The sequence below is a fragment of the Lactuca saligna genome, chromosome 2, assembly GCF_052625555.1.
Source record: "Lactuca saligna cultivar CGN05327 chromosome 2, ASM5262555v1, whole genome shotgun sequence".
Taxonomy (NCBI): domain Eukaryota; kingdom Viridiplantae; phylum Streptophyta; class Magnoliopsida; order Asterales; family Asteraceae; genus Lactuca; species Lactuca saligna.
The window spans coordinates 140,342,887-140,363,659 of record NC_136418.1 but is presented as its reverse complement, the minus strand read 5'-3'; the positions used below and the strand labels follow the sequence as shown (position 1 = coordinate 140,363,659).

At 35.4% G+C, this 20,773-nt stretch overlaps 1 protein-coding gene across 10 annotated transcripts; it reads left to right on the top strand.

Moving 5' to 3' along the window:
• The first annotated feature begins 1,733 nt into the window (after positions 1-1,733).
• On the top strand, positions 1,734-4,990 carry LOC145031833 (uncharacterized). Of its 10 annotated transcripts, XM_078980465.1 has the most exons (7): positions 1,736-2,096; positions 2,286-2,385; positions 2,738-2,786; positions 3,460-3,645; positions 3,834-3,860; positions 4,450-4,605; positions 4,686-4,990. In XM_078980465.1, the coding sequence occupies exons 4-7, from the start codon at positions 3,501-3,503 to the stop codon at positions 4,754-4,756; spliced, it is 399 nt and encodes a 132-aa protein (XP_078836591.1). In that variant the 5' UTR covers positions 1,736-2,096; positions 2,286-2,385; positions 2,738-2,786; positions 3,460-3,500; the 3' UTR covers positions 4,757-4,990. The 10 variants fall into 10 exon arrangements, 3 of the variants coding, with proteins under 3 accessions (XP_078836591.1, XP_078836592.1, XP_078836593.1); XM_078980466.1 differs by having other exon boundaries at positions 1,740-2,096; positions 3,600-3,645; positions 4,450-4,990; XR_013677037.1 differs by having other exon boundaries at positions 1,734-2,096; positions 2,286-2,408; positions 3,600-3,645; positions 3,834-4,990.
• Positions 4,991-20,773: the final 15,783 nt, after the last annotated feature.

Genomic DNA, 20,773 nt, shown 5'->3' with positions numbered 1-20,773 from the left:
ACATAAGGTATTTAAATAGGGCTCAAACCCTAAAAATTAGGGTTTGCCCCAGGTTGTTGTAAGCCCTGCGTACGTGGATGCCTCCACGACTAAGTTTTCGACCCAGTATGCCCAACGTACTCCTAGTGTACGCCCAATGTACTGGCTAGGGATAAAAAATGCAAGGGTTTTAAGTTGAGGGAAAAAAAAGGAAAAATACCTAAAATGCAAATGTTACAATTGAAATATTTTTTGGGAATAGAAGTTGCTTGATCTCAAAAAGGGTTCGTGATTGGTCAACGCAAGTACACACTTGATATTTTGGAGGATTGTGGAATTCAAATAGAATGCCCTAGTGAATTTCCCATGGAATAAAATCTTCGTTTGCACAAAGATGATGATAATCCATAAGTTGATGCTTCATAATATCGTCAGTTGGTAGGAAGATTGTTATATTTGACCGTTATGCGTCCAGACATTTGTTTTTCTATGAACCAACTCAATCAGTTTCTGAGCAAGCCTCGGAAGTCTCACATGGATGTGCATTTAGAGTCATGCGTTACCTAAAAACTACGTTAGGGCAAGGATTATTTTTGCCTTCAAACGGGGATCTTAACCTTATAACTTATTGTGAAGCTAGTTGGTTAAGTTGTCCACAAGATGCTCGTGTATTGGTTACTTCATTAGCTTGGGTGGTGCTCCCGTTTCTTAGAGAGCTAAGAAGCAAAGTGTTGTGGCTCGGTCTTCAACTAAAGTTGAGTATAGGTCCATGGCTAGTACCATGTGTGAAGTATTATGGCTTCCTCAAGACCTATGTGTTATGCAAGAGGGAGCTACACCATTAATGTGTGATAGTGAAGCAGCTCACCATATTGCTGTTAATCTTGTTTATCACAAAAGGACAAAACATGTGGAGATTGATTGTTTTTTTTTTCGTGAAGAGTTAACAATTGTGAAATAAATTCGTGTTCAACTCGTTCTAAATTACAGCTAGCTGACATATTTAGTAAAGCCTTGGGAGCTGAACGATTCAAGTATCTATGTGGCAAGTTGGGTGTTCGTGATCTACGCAGTCCAACTTGAGAGGGAGTATTGAGAATCATCCAACTGTCTTCCAGATGGTTCCTTGGATTGCTTCCTTATCAAGTCATCTATCTATTAAGGATTATAGCTATTTATGTTTCTTTTTATTAGAGTTTGTTTTTATTTCTAATTTCAATAGTATATATATATATATATATATATATATATATATATATATATATATATATATATATATATATATATATATATATATATATATATATATATATATATATATATCAGGTGTAATCTCCATATTTTATTGATTAAGAAGAATAAACAGAAGTTAATTTGATATGAGATTTTTTATTTTGCAATGTCTTAATTGCAAAATACATTATTTCTTGGGTCAACATAAAGAATTTTATTAAAATGATTAGGATTGTGAAATCACTTTTAGCCACGAAACAAAAAATAAATATAACTATGTGCTGCAAAATTCAAAATTTATTGTCCATATTTCTTATGAAATCTATGTTTTCAAATTTTTTTATAGTAAGAATCTACACTGTATATCTTAATAATTATTAAAAAAAAAACTTTAATTCCCAAATAAAGAAATCAGAACCCTTGATTTCATTTCCTTATAATTAGGTTTCCACCCTTGGATCATTATGCTCACATCACACCATTGTCACATGTCTCTTTTCCAACCTAAAGAAATTACTATCATATTATCTTGCATCCAGATTTCAAATAATTTTAGAAAAGGTTACCATAAATCTTATACTCTATAATGGCATAAACTCAAGAAAATGATTTGGAGTTACAGATTTTCCTATTTTAAATACTCTATAATGGCATAAAATCAGGAAAATGATTTGGAGTTACGGATTTTCCTATTTTAAATTGCTACACAACCATTTAAGTTCCTCGTCTTTAATTTTCTCTCTAAAATTATAGCTTCGAGAAAGAACACAAATGGCAAACCCTTCAATTTGTGCTTGGACTGCTGCTATTATGCTATTCCACTTATTGTTCCTTCTATTGTAAATCGATTTGAAGTTATAGCAAACAACCGCCTCTTAGCACAGGTAACAAACTCAATTGGGGTTTCAGTTTTAGGGTTTTACGTTTGTGTAATCGATTCAAATCACAAACTCGATTACCTGCTTCCGTCTCTCATTTGGCCCCCATCTGATTTCCTACAATTTGATAGTTGATGACAGGTATAAAATTTCGATTTAATTGACTTAATCACTTTTATGTTCTTCATTTTTCAGATGATGGCGTTTGTAGGAACCAAGAATAAACATTTTGCCTTTTTTTCAAGAAGAAAGAAGGAAGATTTGCCGGTGTGGTGCTCATGAAGGAAGGAATGGAGTAAGGGGTTGTTTCTTTTTTATGTAATGCACTTAATTTATATATATAAAAAATTAATAGATTTATGTAGGTGTTTCTTTTTTACTTAATCTTAATAAAATCTCTTATAAAATTAAGTGAAGAGTAGGGTGTCGTTAACGTTCAATGGTAATTTCATGTTTAATCTACCTAAAACGCCCTCACCTGATAATGTTTCCTACAAAATTAGGAGAGTTCTCTGTCACATGTTAATGAAAATAACATCAAAACAAGTAATCATTGAGCATACTGTTATATATTCCAAGCTACTTATCTTCCCCGTCTTACATCTTCTTTGTCTATACATTTCATGTATCATGTTCTTCCCTAACAGCTTGAAATTGAGGTTAATTACTCCCACATATGCTTTCTTTCTTCTCAAGGTACACTTTCTTTTTATTATTTTGTATCGATTTTCTTAATAAAAATGTTGGATCTTGCCTGATGCATTCTTGTATCCTTTTATCTCTTGCATGGAAGTTAAACATCATAACTAATTCTTGAAAGTGACTTTTCTTGAAATTGGCTTATGATATTGTGATGGGTTATTATTTTTGCAATTAACCAAGTTCATGTTATAAGATTTACATTGTTAGTTCGTCATTTATTTAATGAAATTGGTTCTTGTGGGTTTAGGTGGCTTCCATTTTAACAGTATTATATATTTATTTAGGATGCATATTAGTTGTTTGATAAAATGTCTGAACCAAAAGACTTTCAAAATCTTCAATTTTCATGAAATCTTCTATCCAAACGAACATATGCTTGTTTTATTTTTCTGTTCAAAGAACTTTTCCAAAGCCATATATAGTCGCTTGGTTTATTGAAGACCACATAACCAAAAAATGCATATATACTTTTTTGATGCTTTGTAATAATTGTTGTATTAGTTATACATGAAAACTTTACAACATTTCCTTTTCATATACCACCAAATACCCATTTTCCTCTTCAAACTACAATATTCAGTTTTAGTAAATTGGTAGGAAATGATTATGGTTTTCATTTTCTAATTATATAGGGTCTAAGTATTTTACTGATTGGTAAATAATGCAGATTATCTTAACTTTCCATAACTTTAATCAATTGATTATTAAATGAAAAAAGTTTGGTGGTCACAAATGGTTAGCAATGATGGATGGACTATACCAGTAAATAAAATCAATAAGCTCTCCCACAACATTTTTATTGACCAGGAGATTTCATTTCATCTTTATTATGTTGGTGCTGCACAATACAGAGGTATTGTTCCTTTTCAAAGCCTATTCTATCTCTTTGTGTTTCAATTCAAATATGAACGTTAACATATTTCTCTAGATAGAGTGAACACGTTGAAATACCTAATAAAGTTGGGTTTTAATTTTCTCAATATATGATATTTGGTTTTTTTTTTTTAAATCCTAACCTCTGAATTTTGATTTCATGTACAGGTTCACATCTCATACACACTCAATCTTGTAAACGAGCACCGCCTTCTTCCATTATTCAATCTTTGAGAAAGAGATTTTTATGTTTGGTTCTCTAGAGAAACGAGTAGATGGCCCCAACTAATGAATAAAATTAAGTTTCTATTTCTTGCATTTAGTTTGGGTTGATTGCAAGAAGTAGAAACTTAGGTGTTGTTTGATTTTCTGAAGCAAAAATTCATGAAGTCTGCGGACCACCTCTGCAACCCTCTGCAGTAGAAGAGGTGGACCAAACGGCTGCAGACTATAATAAGAAGCGTGTTTGTTTTTTTAACATCTGCATACTGCTGCAGATATTAAAAAATTAAAATAAACTAATTTTATAAACCGAAAATATTTTTTTAATACGTAAAATTTAATAATGTATAACATTTCGGTAAAAATTAATGATATTTCAGTAAAAAAGATTGATATTTCAACAAAAAATAAAGATATTTTCAGTAAAAAATAATGATATTTCATCAAGAAATTATCATTATTGAATATAAAAAAATGAAAAATAAATTCAATAAGAATAAACGAAAAAAAAAGGGGAAAAAATGTGAAATAAAATTTTAATAACATATAATCAAAATTTCAGCAATAAAAAAAGAAGAAGAAGATGTTGGAAGAGGCAGTACAAGTGTTACGCCAAACAGAGCACGCGCAGAGGTTTTTGACTCAGAAGACTTCAAAAAAACAAACAGTTGCGAGATGAAAAGTGTTGTGCGTGTGCTGCGCCGCGCAGCAGTAAGAGGTTTGAAGAGGTTTTTTCCAAAAAACAAACAACACCTTACTCTCATTAATTTCTTTATTATACTATATTTTATGGACTAGAAAGAAGAAAGGAGAATACATGCTTCAATTGGTTTGAGTCATCAGCTGAGTTTGCCAAGGAGTTCCTCTAAGTTATCTATCGTGGAATAATTATTGTAGTTTCAAGACAATAGCCTTTAAGGAGTAGGCTAAAAGGGGTTGTGCCACCCATCCACAAAGCATAATAGAAATTTAAAACAATCTTAACTATTTGTCATTTGGAACTTCAAACTTGTCATGAGGATGATAAAAACTGTCATTTTTGTACTTTTTTAGGTAAGACGAACATACATAAATGAAAGAATCTTTGTATAGTTGTTGCAAAATCTTATATTCTTATTGTTTTTTACATGAGTTGTTATAATAAAGTTAAAAACACAATCACGTTGGAGGAGCATTTTCCACAAAAAAAAAATAAAGACAAGCTTAAACTTCCATTTTAAAAAAGTTGCATTAAACCATTAAAACTAACATTTTATTTGATAACATTCTAAGTATTTACATTCCATTCATTTATATTAGTTTTGTCAATTTACCCCTTCTATATTGAGTGGATTATTTAAAAACACATATTTTAATAAATTAATTAGAAAGTAACATTGTTATTAGCTTATTACCTATAAAACAATGCAAGTTCGTCACACTTATTGTAAAAAAAATAAAGTTGGTTGTTATTTCTTGTAACTTTTGTCCTTATTTCTAGTAACCAACATTTTGATGTTGCTTAATAATGGATAGTATTTGTGCCCTGACAATGTGGTCAACTTTGTGGATACTTTACTTTCTTTTTCTTTTATTTTAAGATTTTACGTGTTTTTCAGACGTTGATGTCCAAACAGGTGATGCAAAGGATGCAATGGCAGAGGCGACAAGATTGATGAATATGTCGATGATCTTGTCATCGTTAAATAATAGATTGTAATTATTTTGTTTTTTTATTGAAAGAGTTTTATAGTTACAGTTTCACTCAAATTGTTATTAAAGTTAAGGTTGTTGTCTCTGGATTTTTGAAGTAAAAAGGTTGTCTTTGATATAGATGTCAATCATTCTATATTGTTTTAATGTTTTCTCCATGGTTTTTATTGTTGCTACTACTACAAGTAGATGAATTCATTGATTTTTCTGTGGTTTTTTTTGTGCATTGTTTATTATTTTTGATAATTACAACCATCCAGCTATGTTGTTCATTCTTGTGTTTTTTTAATTACTCAAATTAATTTATTTTTTCAAAGAATCAATATTTGTAATAATTAAATTGTTGATTTATTTTAGTTACTCCTTTCAGTTGAATTTTCTAAACATTATATGTTGCTAAAGAGTTTTTTTTTTTTTTTTTTTTTTTAATAGTTGTTGGATTGTCTTGGATACCTTATATGTTGCTAAAGAGTCGTTTTTTCTGAGTAATTGTTTTTCTAAATAATTTCTAAAGCACCTCTTTTTACCAACATAGCAACATACTTATGGCTAATTGCAAAATAGCAATTTATTATAATTATCATTGATTTTTTGTTTGTTTTTCAAGTTTTTATTTTTTAATTTTTTAATTTTATATAGTCTATACTCAAGAGTTTATATGTTTTTTAAATACACATCTTATATACCAAAGGAAAATAAAGCTCATTTTGACCCATAAAAACATCATACATATGACTCTTTACCAATAATCGCAATGCAAGAAAACATAACATAAATGGTGCATGTGTAGAAAAAGACTACATAATTGGTCCTTGTGGTGAAAAAAATACATAATTGGTCCTTAGGCAGAAAAAGATTATGTAATTGGCCCCTAATTCCGTAAGGCAGAACAACGTTATAGTAATATATCATGTGTCAAGAAAAATATTACATAACTAGTTACTAATGATGAGATTTTTTTTTTTTTTTTTTGCTATTTTAAAAGGTGGAAGTATGTTACTATAACTATAATTGATAGATTTGTCATAGTACAATTCTATAATGATGAAGCATTGATTGGTCTTTGTCATTAATAAGTTAATGACGAACATTATCAAATTTTGGATATCCTACTTGCATAGGCTCGTTCACTCATACTAGTTATATGTTGTTTATCGCATCACAAGTAAAAAAAATGATTGAAAGTACTCATATGTAACGATGAAGGTCGTCCAACTAATAAAACAAAAAATGTTGTTTATAAAGAGATTATTCAACGATTATATTATAGGTATTTATGTATTTCATTGTTTTTTTTTTCAAACATTTCAATGTTACCAATAACATTAAGTCTATTGTTATTAATTTATCTTTTTTTTTTTATTATTATACCAACTTTTTTTATACCTTTATATATATATATCTATATATATATATATATATATATATATATATATATATATATATATATATATATATATATATATATATATATATATATATATATATATATTCTCCGCGCATAATCTAATTTTTATAGTAAAATAGAGTTTCATATTAAAAAAATGCGTTGGGATCACATGTTGGCCTATTTCGTATTTCCCAGCCCATTTCATTGTGTGCTCATTTCAAAATGAGTGGTAATATTAATATTTGTCTATTTGTTGCCACATTATTAAATTTTGTCATTTTCTCTTTTTGTTTCCAGAACCAGAAGATATTAGTTTATAATTTTTTTTATATGATATATTATGATTCTTAGAATACTAACGAAAGATTAAATGCAAATAAACGTAATTCTATAACCATTATATTTATGGTCAGCTTTTTGGAAATTGAATATTGCTCGAAGTTGATTGAACTCATATATTCTTAATATTTAATATAATTTTCCATTTCGTCAATTTTCTAATTTATTGTTGTAGTTTGTAATTATGATAACTAACAAAATATAAACACAAGTATTTATTCCATATACACTTGAGAATCGAGATTGAACTAAATTGAAATGTAAGTTACAAATCCACAGCACAAGTACGTAATGTAGATTATTTTGCTTTTGTCCAACAAGATGTTGACATTCCCTCTATCATCATTATTCTGAGACTATATACGTGTGTTTCAATTTGATTTATAATTTATAATTAAATTAATAAAGTGATTACTAAACATTTTTATCAAATAAACGCATATTATTGTAACTAGAGATGATAATTTTCACCCATGTAGTTATACTAATTAAAGTTATATTTTATCTTTAAAAATTAAATAGTAAAATTGAAAACCTTATTGGGTCAAAATTGTCCTCAAAATGTATTAAAATGGCTAGGAACGCATGAGTCACTGTATTACAAATTTGATGATTGTTATCATTGCCAAAACTATATATGAAGCCAATAATAAATAGACATTCGTCAAAAAACAGTTTTATGACATTCTGAAATGACTTGACTTTTGTTGATGAATAAAGAATGACCAAACCCATATATGTAATGTGGTCCTAACCAGACCAGATTCTTGTTTCCATAAGATATTAATGACGTAGGAATACAGTTTTCAGTCAATTTTATTTGCAAATATATTATAATAGTTAAATTATATTTATTTATATATAAATAACCCGAGGTACAAAAAATAAGTAATATTATAATCATCATATTTATAATTCTCTTTTAGTATTTAAAGAATGCTTAATAAAACTGAATTTTTTTAGTTTGTTCTATGTTTAGATGATTAAAAAAAAATTTATGTTCATACGTTGTTATGAGGTATATCAAACGCATTGATTGGTTCAGATGTAACATCTGAATAGTCATAGTCAAATGTTATAACTGTTTTTATTATATTATATTAATTTTCTAATTTCAATAGTTGTGCAATAATAAACACAATTGTGGTTTGTGATTACGATAACGTTAAAGTTAAAGTTGTTTTATATCTAATACAATAGTTAAAATGTTCAATTATTGCATTACCCAAGTCCTTAATAAATAATAATTACTAGGATTATTATCATAAAAATTCAACAAGGTTTGATTTTAAAAAGTCCTTAAACTAATGTTTGTTCCTTTTGAAGGTATAAACTCAAAAATGACATGTTTATAAAGAGAATATAACCTATTGTTTCCGATTAACAAATAAATTCAGCCAAAACTTAAATGACATGGCATATGTTATGGCACATGGACCTTAACCTTTGTTTGACTCTCTTGTAATAAATTCCACGTGTATTAGATAATCTTTATTTCTTTTCCATCCCTCCTGCCGCCGCCTCCTCTTCTTCTTCACGCCACGCTTCTCCTCCATTGCACCGCCGCTCTACTCCTCTTTGCTCTCTAATTTTGGCCCTTGTTCTTTGATCTTTAACATACATCTGCAAATTGATTCTAACCTACTCATCATCTTATTTTCTTTGATTCACACATGATTTTTAGAGAGAATGGAACTGAAGTTGCCATGTTCTCTAATTTTTACCAGGCACGAAAATATGAAGTATGTTCATCGTATTTGCACTTGAAACCCCTGTTTTTTTTTTCTTCTAAGGGGGTGTTTAGATAGGTAAAAAAGGGTGTTTATTGTTTATTGTTTATTCCCACCACAATAAACTAACTTTGAGTGTTTCGATAAAATCCTTAAAAATCAGTTTATTAAGCTACATAAGCTAATTTTAATAAGCATCTCTTCCCATGCTTATTGTTTATTACTTATTCCCACCACAAATAAGCTAATAAGCAATAAGATAATAAGCTAATCCAAACACCCCCTAATTTCTTTCACCGAAGCCTTGGTAATCATCTGATAGAGGGAAATGAAGAGACACGAAGATGGGAATGGCAAACTCCCTCTCTGCACACCATCACTGTTCTTGAATTTTGAACAATCACATTCATCGTTCCTGCTTTTGCTAATTCATTCTCATCATGGTCGGCGAGTATTTTACCTTTTTTAATAGAGATGTACTCCTTAAATATCTCAACTTGTCAGCTTAATGACAGGGTGTGAGTAAATGAGTGGATGAAAACGGAAACACATGCATACACTGTGTGTGTTGGTTTTCATCGATTTTGAGTTTGTGCAGGAATGGAGAAGCGAATTCTTAAATTGTTGTAACTTAATTTGTTGAATTGATTAAACGAGATGATAAAAAACTGAAACACACACATACACTTTGTGTGTTGGTTTTCATCGCCTTTACAACACCAGTCATTTTAACTCATTGAATCGATTTGATAGAACATTCCATCGCAATTCACAAATCATCCCAAAACAGAATCAATTAAAATCGGAAACTTGAATGCTTTATTAATGGTGGTGGAAGTGGTGTAGTGGAAGTGGTGGTTTTTGATTGATGTAGACCTTGGAAGATTTTGAGAGAAAATTAGGGTTCAATTATCGCAAAAAAGAGAGAAAGGATAAAATAGAAGGGGTTGAATGGGTGGACAAGGTTGTGGTGGGGGAACCTTTGACAATCAGAAATCAATGTACAATCAACAATTATAACTGAGAAACCTGATAATTATAAGTAAAATGATGATTTAGATAGATAAATTTCGAGTTTGATGGTTTAAGGGGTAGAAAAAAGGTAAATGGCCATTTAAAACCAAGAAATTTCATCAAATAAACATTAATTTTGGGGGGGGGGGGGGGGGGGGGGGGAGGGTGTAACAATTTGACCACAAAAATAAAGGTTTTCTATAATGACCACAAGATCCACACAGGGTGCTCTGCGGATCAATTAAAGCTTCTGAGAATCGATCTACACCTATGCGGAAATGAGGTGGTAATGTTTTTTTAGGGATTTTAAGTATCCGCAGAGGCGTCTCTGCGGATCTTTTATTTGCTCTGCGGATCTTCTGAGGATCAGTCGAATACCCCTACATTACGAAAACAATCACATACCGCATACCCTATTGCAGAAAGACGATGGAGACGAGTAGAACACGCTTAATTGATCATTTCAATGGTGCGTAAATCGCGGCTTGTGGAACAACTACACTCCGATGTGTTAGTCGATGGCTATGGAACACATGTAAGTTTATTTTTCCTCCATTTGAATCGTAATTGCCCGTTTTTTAGTTAATTATATGTTCGTAGGTTTATTTTTCCTCCATCAATGGTGCGTAAATCGTGTATGATAGTTTGTATTAGTAACTCCCAGAATGTTTGCCCGATTATTGCCATGGAAGTATATTTTCTGTGAAGAACAGATCCGCAGAGCCCCCCCCCCCCCCCTTCTGTTCATCGATGTTCATCTCTGCAAAAGTTATTTATTTATTTTGATTTTGATTTTATATGCAAAAAGGATTATTTAGTAACAAAAATTATTAGAAAAGATTATCAAAGTACATTGCTATTAACAAGTTTAGAAAGTAAGGGCATTATTGTCCATTTACTGTTTTTTTCAATTATAATGATTTAAAATTATAAAAAAGATTATTAAATAACACTAATCATAAAAAATTATAAAATAGGATTACTAAGTGATTTTTCACATGTTAATAAAGAATTAACTGAAAGTACCTTGCTATTTTTTGTTTTGTTATAGCATTTTACTTTCATTTTTGTTACTACAACATTATACATTGCCACACACACACACACACACACACACACACACACACACACATATATATATATATATATATATATATATATATATAACAACAACAAACATATTTGTTTTAATTGTGGTGTTGGTGGTCATATAGCTAGAAATTGTCAAAATCGTATGTTTATACATTTCGAATTTCCAAGAGGAGAGAACGAATCCAGAGGAAGGTCTTTAACTAGAAAGTCCTTTAGAAATCGTTCCTAGAATGATGATTGGAAAGATGATCGGAGTAGAAAACGAGCCATTTTTCAAAAGCATAAAAAGGTTTTTTTTATCACAAAGTCCCAGGCAATTTGCCAAAGCCAAGCATGGCCAAGCCAATGTCGGTTTCGTCAAGAAGCAGCAGTGAGTCTTCTACCAAATCTGGTAGAAAACCCACATGCCTTAAGCAAACTAATAAACATTCAATCTCAAAAACACCCGAGACTATTAGAAAACCCAATTATCCCAAATCTAATTAAACCCGCACATTTTGCAGGGACAGTTGTGGGGGAATGTCGTCAGACCCTGGTTCGTCGACAACAGCTATTCCCAGCATATGATAGGAGATATCACCCAATTGCACAACATTCAATCATTTAATGGGGGATACATCTCCTTTGCGGGTGGAGATGGTGGCAAGATCACTCAAAGAGGAACTGTCACAAATGGGGTTTTAAGTTTCGAGAATGTTAATTTTGCTACCGAACTGAAGCATAGTTTGTTAAGTGTATCTCAGATCTGTGACAAGGGCTATTCTATGCATTTCACTGATAAGGAATGCATGATTCTCAAGCCAGGCTTCGTTATCCCAGAAGAGTGGATTCTCGTAAAATCTAAACGGGATGAGAATGCCTATATCATTGATATGAATAGCAATCTTCCAGAACAAGTTACGTGCCTTTTCTCCAAGATCTCCGAACAAAATGCAATGTTGTGGCACAGAAGACTAGGTCATGCTAATGCCAAGAACTTGAATCGTCTTGCGAAAAATGAGATGGTCCGTGGATTGCCTATCAAGGACTTCATTACGTTTGAAAAATGTGTGTCATGTCATTTCCGTGTATGCTGGTCTTGTAAGTGACAAAGCTATCGTTAAAGGACGTGAGATTATTACTAATCAAAGCTTTATCAGAGATACGTTGCTGATTGATGGATCAACCTAATTTTCCTACGGAGATTGGGATTGAAGACACTCAGAGAATTCTCAGGAGGATGGGTTATGAAGGCACTTCACCTCCAACTTTAAAGAAGCTCTTACCTCCATATTGGAGATTTTTAACACACGTGTTCGTTAGCTGCATTTCAGGGAGAAGATCGGGAGCAGATGAAATTTCTTAAAGGAATACTGGTGCAATTGTTTCTCTCACCGCAGGAGTGAAGTTCAACTTTTCGAGATTCATCTTGGATGAGTTTGTTGTAAACATTCGAGCTTCAACTCGGGATACTTTCTTATTGTATCCCGAATTTATTCAGTTGTTTATCAATACTCAGTTTCCGGATGTGAGAAAAGAAGCTGATACTTTGGATATGAAATCTTTGGGTCCTCACACAGTAGGATTCATCAAACAAAATCGCAAAGGAAAGGTTATTTTTCAAGGAAAATACCCTCTTGAAAAGTTTGGAAAGTTCACTGAACTAAATGAACCTGCAGAGTCTTATGGTTTATCTGACCATGCTTCTTCTGAGCATGCATCTTCTGAGAAGTCATCTCCAAACGACGTTGTTATTGATGTATCTGATGATGAGAGTACTGAAAAGGAAGATACACCTACTCCTGATGCTCATGTAGTAGAAGAACATGGCTTAATGTCAACTTGTGCCCAAGGTGATGTTGAAGGAATGAATGTGGAGTCTGAAGCGAATGTTGAGGGAGATAAAAATGATTCTTTTATTGATCTTGATCTCACTGGTTTTGATAATGATGATATTGCAGCTTCTCTTGCCAGTAGCGCTAATTTGGTGACGAATGAGAATCTTGACACGTTCTTTAACAATGTCGATGAAGTTGTTCCTCCAACAACAGAGACAAGGGAGTCTAATGAAGTTTTTGAAACGGCAACCCCTATTTCAAACCAAATGGCGAATATTTCCACTCCAATGGAGATGGTTATGGGATTTCCTCCTCCTATTTCTGTTCCTCTTACTTCAGAGCTATTTGTGAGTGATTCTACAACAACACAGACTGGTCAACCCTTGTTGAAAAGTGTCACAACAAGAAATTTTGTGTCTTGTAATCACTATACTCAAGTAAATGTTGAAATCAAAAACTCAAGAGCATGTATGATGCTTACTCAATGGAAAACTAAACCCTAATTCACTACATCAAGCAATTGGAAACCCTAGAAGTTCTTGATTAGGTCCATTTTGGACTAGGACTTCCTTATTGGACCTAAATGGACCAATAAGCTTCCAATTTGACTATCATGGGCTTAGAACCCTTAAATGGGCTCTAATTGGACCCACATTTACTTATTTCAATATTTTGGGCCATATTGGGCCTAGAATGAAATGAATTAAAAGCTTTGATCCATGATTAACTTAAACTAGCCCAACCAAGTGTGAAGATCATATTATGTTTCTTTTAGATCAAAACTCATCCAACTTAACTTCTATATGGGCTTGAGGGCTTTAAAGCCCAAATCTTTCCTTTTTCCATCCAAACTCTTAGCCCAAGGCCCAAATCCAAGAAGAGGAGAGGAAGGGTTGACTAATGCATGCCACCTCTTTATTATATAGTGGTTATCCATGCATTACCCTCCAAACCTCCATGCCATCTCATTTCTCCATGAAACTCTATCTCTCTCTTTCCCTCTTCTTGTTCGGCCGAGAGTAGCACACACACACACACCTCACAAATTCTCTCTAGATTACTTAAGAAATCCTCCTTCCTCTCCACACAAAAATCTCAAAAATTAGGAGGCTTTCAAGAGGAAAATTCTCCAATAAAATCATCATCTAAGGTAAGGCTATACTTGGATCCATGCTTTGGACTCTTTCTTATTTTCAAAAATCTCTTCTTAACTCTCATGAAATCATAAACTTGTGTCTTAGAACTCCATAAACTCGAAATCTTCATCAAAGGGTGCTAGGGTCAAAAATCACCAAGTTTTCTTCCATCCTTTCTTCAAAAACCGAATCAACATCCAAAGGTGAGCTTCATACCCCCTTATTTTCGGTTTTTATAAGTTTTTGTGGGGGAGAATACAAGCAAAGGTGTAGATCTATCATTATGTGTATGCTTTGTATGATTTCTATGCTTATATGTGTGTTTTGTATGATTATGATGTTACATCTAGTCATGAATCACTAAAAACCGAGATATATTTTATGTTAAATGATACTAGCATAAGATATACTATTACATACAAAGTATACCAAGAAAAATAGCTAAGTGGCTTAACAATACATACTTTGGGCTAAAATCTCATTTTTTTTGACATAAAATGTTAAAAATACAAAGTTGAAGGACCTAAAATGAAATATTTCGAAAGCTGATGGGTGAGATGAGTCAAAACAGTTTCCATAATGTATTTTCTGATAATATACTCTTTTGGAGGATTAAAAATATAGATTTCAAGCTTAATGGGTTAAATATGACAATTTCGGCCCAATAGGGCCCATTATGCGAAATTTTCTGTTTTGGAGGGCCAAAACTGTATTTTTATGTAAAACAGTGGACTATTAGTGTTACAAGTACTTTTCAAAGGTTTAAAATGCTTTTCAAATTTAAAAAGGACCAAAGTTGCAAAAATTTTCCAATTGGGGCCAAAATTGTAAAAATTGCGAAAAAGAGGGGTTATAACCGAGAAAACTGCAATTTCAGGGACTTAAGCTGTTTTCAATGAAAAATATGCTGAAAAATATTAATTTCAATAATTTTTGGTGTTAAAATGTCAAGAAAAATGATTTAAGGACCAAACCGGAAAGTTATTTAATTAGAGGGTTGAAAAGGTAAATTTTACAAACAATGAGGGGCTGAAAACAGAAAACTTTCAAGGCTAATTCAATACACGCCACTCGATCAAATATTGACACCGCGACTACCGACACAATACACAACAATACCAAAAAAATCGTTGTTAAACGAATTGATTCGGTCTCGAATCAATAAAAAAAATCCAAAACTACTAACACTACAACGCGCAATACACATATGGAACTCTCGGAACTCTATACTCTCGCGGAAATTACTCAATACGTCGACGTACACTCCTTAGGCCTAAAAGTTGCAAATCATGCTTGTTGAGCCTAGCTAGCCCAATGACATGATCTTTAGGCCCAAAGGATACTTGCTTACATGTAGTTAGGTCTAATACGACTTAACCACGTGTAAAAGGACTTTCAATGGCAAACGTGTTGTTGGTCCCCAAGGGTCCTTCGGTGCTGCTAGTAAAGTCGGGAACTCACGATTGCGGGATGGGCTTCGGGCCCTTCGCAATTGCAATGGTCTTGAACGACGTAGGGAAATACCGAGGGTTTCGTACCTTCACCTTTTCTCCTCGGTCGTGGGACTACACAAGTCCGGGAGGATTGAGTTGTGTGAATAAGTGCGAGTGACGCCTAAGGGATCGCTAGTACGGTTGTCAACTGGACGTTTTCATTAATGTACGTTACAACAATTCACCACCCACTGTATACTCAATGCCTCCGGAGCTCCACGAATACCTCAAATGTAACGGAAAAACAACACATAAACTAATTCAAGCAAAGTGATAGGAAAACGTCGGGTTTTCCTAGGGTTTTCAAGTAGTACACTTATGAACTACATGTCGAATTTCACAACTCGTACGCTTACATGTATAGAAAACAAACAAGCATACTCACGGATCTTCACATATTTTTACGCTATACTATTTTCAGAAAATATCGGATTTTCTGGTGGTTTTCAAAACAATACAAACATTGGATTTTAAACATTTCTTATGAACTCACCAACATTTCATATGTTGACGTTTTTCCAAAATACTTGTATTCTCAGGTAACAGATAAAGTGACGAAAGGATTGTACTCTATGATGTTTTGCGGTTGTTTAAGTAACAATGAACAATTTATTTTTGGGCATGTAATATTTTAAGACAATGTAACGGATGTAAACGCTACCAGTTGTATTATTCCAATGCTTGGTGATGTATGATGTTATGTTTCATGTATATTCATTGTGATGGTATTCAATTGAGTCACAACAGCCCCCGGACGTTTCCGCCGTCTGGTTTGGGGGTGTGACAGGTTGGTATCAAAGCTTTGTTTATAGTGAACTAGCATATCTAGCCACACATTGATATGCAACTATAAACCAAAAGAGGGACTAACATAACTCTGAACAAAACAAGTAAATAAAACACTCTTGCTTGCATTAGGAATAGGAACATAACGCCGAACCAAACAAAAATAATACTAGTATCTCGGTTAAATTCAGGACTGTTCTTAGTGGTACCAAGGAGTGGATGTAGCCTGATCAACTACACTCTCTCCAAAGTATAACTAACACATGTCTTGACGAGATCGGGATAGCTAGGGAACCTAAAACTATACCCCTACTACCGAAAAGAGGACGCCTGTTTAGCTTGTGCAATAGCGGTAGAGTCGTAGGAAAGTGATAGCTTATTCGTATACTTTCTCCCAGTCTTCATGGAGGGAGAGCATCAGGGCATTCAGTTTCACCAAGCCCTAGGGGCACACGGGATACTCGAAGACGAACCAGAAGGGAATCAAGAGGGAGTCCACGGCGTTGAACCTGACGAGTACATGGACACCGACTATGAGTTCGAGGATTCCGACGATGACATGGAGGAGGATCAGGCCCCGGACGTGGATCACGTCGCATCTCCTGTTAGCGAAGTGCAACAGGATCACCACGTCCCACCAGTGAATCCCGCGAGGGATAATCGATCCCCAGAAGCCGAAATTGCCGACTTGAAGCAACAACTGTTCGCCATGGAAGCACGTGTCGTGCAAGCAGAGCATGAGAGGGATGAGGTCATTGTAGACATGACTGAGATGGCTCAGCTGTTGGCTCAGCACTTCGGCATATGATTTCACCGTTATAGTAGGACGCAGCTCATCGCGGTTAGGGATAGACTTATCTTAGTAGGTCGTTAGGAAATATGCTATGTACTCCGACTCTATGTTAAAGTGACTACACTACTCATAGAGCCGTTATGCTGTCGAACTAGTATCACTCATGTATGCTCTTACGAGCAAAATTTTCATGTATCAAATGCGGATAATATTAATAAATTTTTACGTGTTTTGTTACGATATTACAAATTGCTATGTGTTGAGAAATTATGATTGATTGGTCAATAGTAGTAGTGTTTAAGTTCGTACCATGCACCTAGTCAGTAGGATCACGACCTCACAGAAACCACATACCCTCAACATCTTTCCGTTTTGTGACAGAAAGATGCCTCCCCGACCTACTCGCGGAAACCCAGGACCAACCCCACCTGAAGTTGACTCAGCCGGGTTCCAAGCAGCTGTATCTGCAGCAGTCACTGCCGCGATTGCGCAAATTCATCAAGGGAACAATGGAGGGGTCAATGGACAAGGAGCTGGAAGTTCGAACAACGGAATGAATCAAGGACCCACCAAGACATGTACCTACAAGGACTTCACAAACGCCAAACCACGAACTTTTAATGGCACTGGAGGGGTGATCACTCTGAAGAGATGGATCGAAAAGGTGGAGTCGGTATTCGAGATATGCGACTGCCCTGAGCAGATGAAGGTGAAGTTCGCGGCCTGCACTCTTGTCGATCAAGCGCTCACCTGGTGGAACGGACATGTAGAATCCATGACGCTCCCTGTAGCCAACTCTATGCCGTGGGCAGAGATGAAAGAAATGTTGATGGCTGAGTACTGCTCACGAGGCGAAATACAGAAGATGGAGCAAGAGCTATGGAACCTCACTGTGCAGAATGCGAATATCGATGCCTACATATCGAGATTTAGCGAATTATCTCTGCTGTGCCCGGGTATGATCACCTCGGAAGGAAAGAAGATTGAGCGATTCATCTGGGGACTAACATCACCAATTCAAGGGAATGTGATAGCTGCAAACCCCGAAACATTTGACAGTGTGAAAAGATTGGCAAAGAAGCTGTATGACCAAAAAAACAAAAAGGGAGAGAAGCCAGTGGAGACTGAGAAAACGAAGGAAGGTGATGGCAAGAGGGGAAAGAACAATAAGAGGAAGGGGGGCTAGGGCCCCGACACCTCCAAGAAGCAGCAGACAGTGGCGGTTAATGTTGTTACCGCACCGGTTCCAGCCGCACCACATGCTCCAACCTCAGCCACTTCAAATGCTTCCAGACCTTATTCCGGTAATCTTCCCAAATGCAACAAGTGCGGTTTCCATCACAATGGAGAATGCAAGGATTTTCAGTGCACCAGTTGCAACCGAATGGGACACACTGCAAAATACTGCAGGACTTACCCTCCCCAGAACCAAAATCAGGGAACCAACAACAACAACCATCGCAGCAACAACAACATCAATGCCGGCGGCAACAATGCAGGGCCTAGCCACACCTGCTTCGGGTGTGGGAGGACTGGACACATCCGCCGAGACTGTCCTAACAACAACAATTTAAGAAACGGAGGAACAGGAAGGATGTTGACCATGGGACAGGGTGAGGCTATTCAGGACCCCTCTGTTGTTACCGGTACGTTTCCCTTAAACCACACTTATGCATGCATCTTATTTGACACCGGAGCGGAGCGAAGTTTCGTAAGCAATAAGTTTAAGCATTTATTAAAACAACTGCCCCAAAAGCTAAATGAAACCTATACTGTGGAAATGGCCAATGGGAAAACCGAATCTACTGGGGAAATCTACACCGGATGTACCCTAACCCTTAATCGACACGTCTTTCGAATAGATCTAATGCCAGTGTCGATTAGGAGTTTCGATGTGATCATCGGCATGGACTGGTTAAGCCCCCACCATGCTGAAATTATGTGCCACGAGAAGGCTGTTCGTCTTCGTCTCCCGAATCACGAAACCCTAGTAATTTACGGAGACAAATCTAGCATGAACCTTCGCCTCGTTTCGTGCATCAAGGCACAAAAATATCTACGAAGGAACAATCTGGCGTTCCTGGCTCACGTGGTGGATAAAACCAAGGAGGAGATTAACGTTCGAGACATTCCCGTAGCGTGTGAATTTCCGGACGTGTTTCCTGAAGATCTTCCGGGAGTACCCCCCGAGAGACAAGTTGAATTTCGAATCGACCTCATTCCAGGAGCAACTCCTCTCGCTAAATCACCCTACCGGCTAGCTCCTGCCGAGATGCAGGAATTATCCAGCCAACTCAGCGAACTTTTGGACAAGTGATTTATTCGACCTAGTTACTCGCCATGGGGAGCTCCGGTGCTCTTTGTCAAAAAGAAGGACGGATCTTTTAGAATGTGCATCGATTACAGAGAGTTAAATAAACTCACCATCAAAACCGCTACCCACTCCCACGAATCGATGACCTATTTGATCAGCTCCAAGGAGCTAGTTATTTTTCTAAAATAGATCTACGGTCCGGATACCACCAACTCAAAGTCCAGGAATAGGATATTTCAAAAACCGCTTTCCGAACTCGCTACGGACATTATGAATTTGTCGTAATGCCCTTCGGTCTAACGAATGCCCCTGCCGCATTTATGGACCTAATGAATCGAATCTGCCGACCGTTCCTGGACAACTTTGTCATTGTTTTTATCGATGACATCCTCGTCTATTCTCGAAGCAAGGAAGCGCATGGCCAGCATCTTCGACAAGTCCTAGAAACTCTGCGATCAGAAAAGCTTTATGCCAAAATCTCCAAGTGTGAGTTCTGGCTGCGGAGTGTGAACTTCCTAGGTCATGTAGTCAGCCAAGATGGAATCCATGTGGATCCCTCTAAGGTCAAAGCCGTAGAAGGATGGGCAATCCCGACGACGCCCACATAAATTCGTCAATTCTTGGGTTTAGCAGGCTACTATAGGAGATTCATTCAAAACTTCTCTAAGATCGCCAAACCACTTACCTCGCTTACGCAAAAGGGCGTACCATTCAAATGGACAGACAAACAAGAGATTGCGTTTCGAACCTTGAAACAAGCTCTCTGTAGCGCACCCGTGCTAGCTCTGCCTGAAGGAACGGAAGATTTTGTAGTCTACTGCGACGCGTCAAATCAGGCTTAGGTTGCGTTGTCATGCAACGTGGGAGAGTGATAGCCTATGCATCCCGCCAACTAAAGACGCATGAAGTAAACTATACGACCCATGACCTAGAGTTGGGAGCTGTAGTCTTTGCCTTAAAGATTTGGAGGCATTACCTTTACGGTACGAAGTGCACCGTCTTCACGGATCACAAGAGTCTCCAACACATCTTGAACCAAAAGGAGCTGAACATGAGGCAAAGAAGATGGGTTGAATTGCTAAACGATTATGAGTGTGAGATTAAGTACCACCCAGGCAAGGCCAACGTGGTAGCTGATGCATTAAGTCGGAAGGAGTACTCTAATCGCTGTACGAAAACTCTCTCGATAACCATTCAATCTCACTTGGCCACTCAAATTGCAGTAGTCCATTCAGAGGCCATGAAGACGGAAAATGGAGCAAGTGAAGCATTGCGCAGAATGGAAAAGAA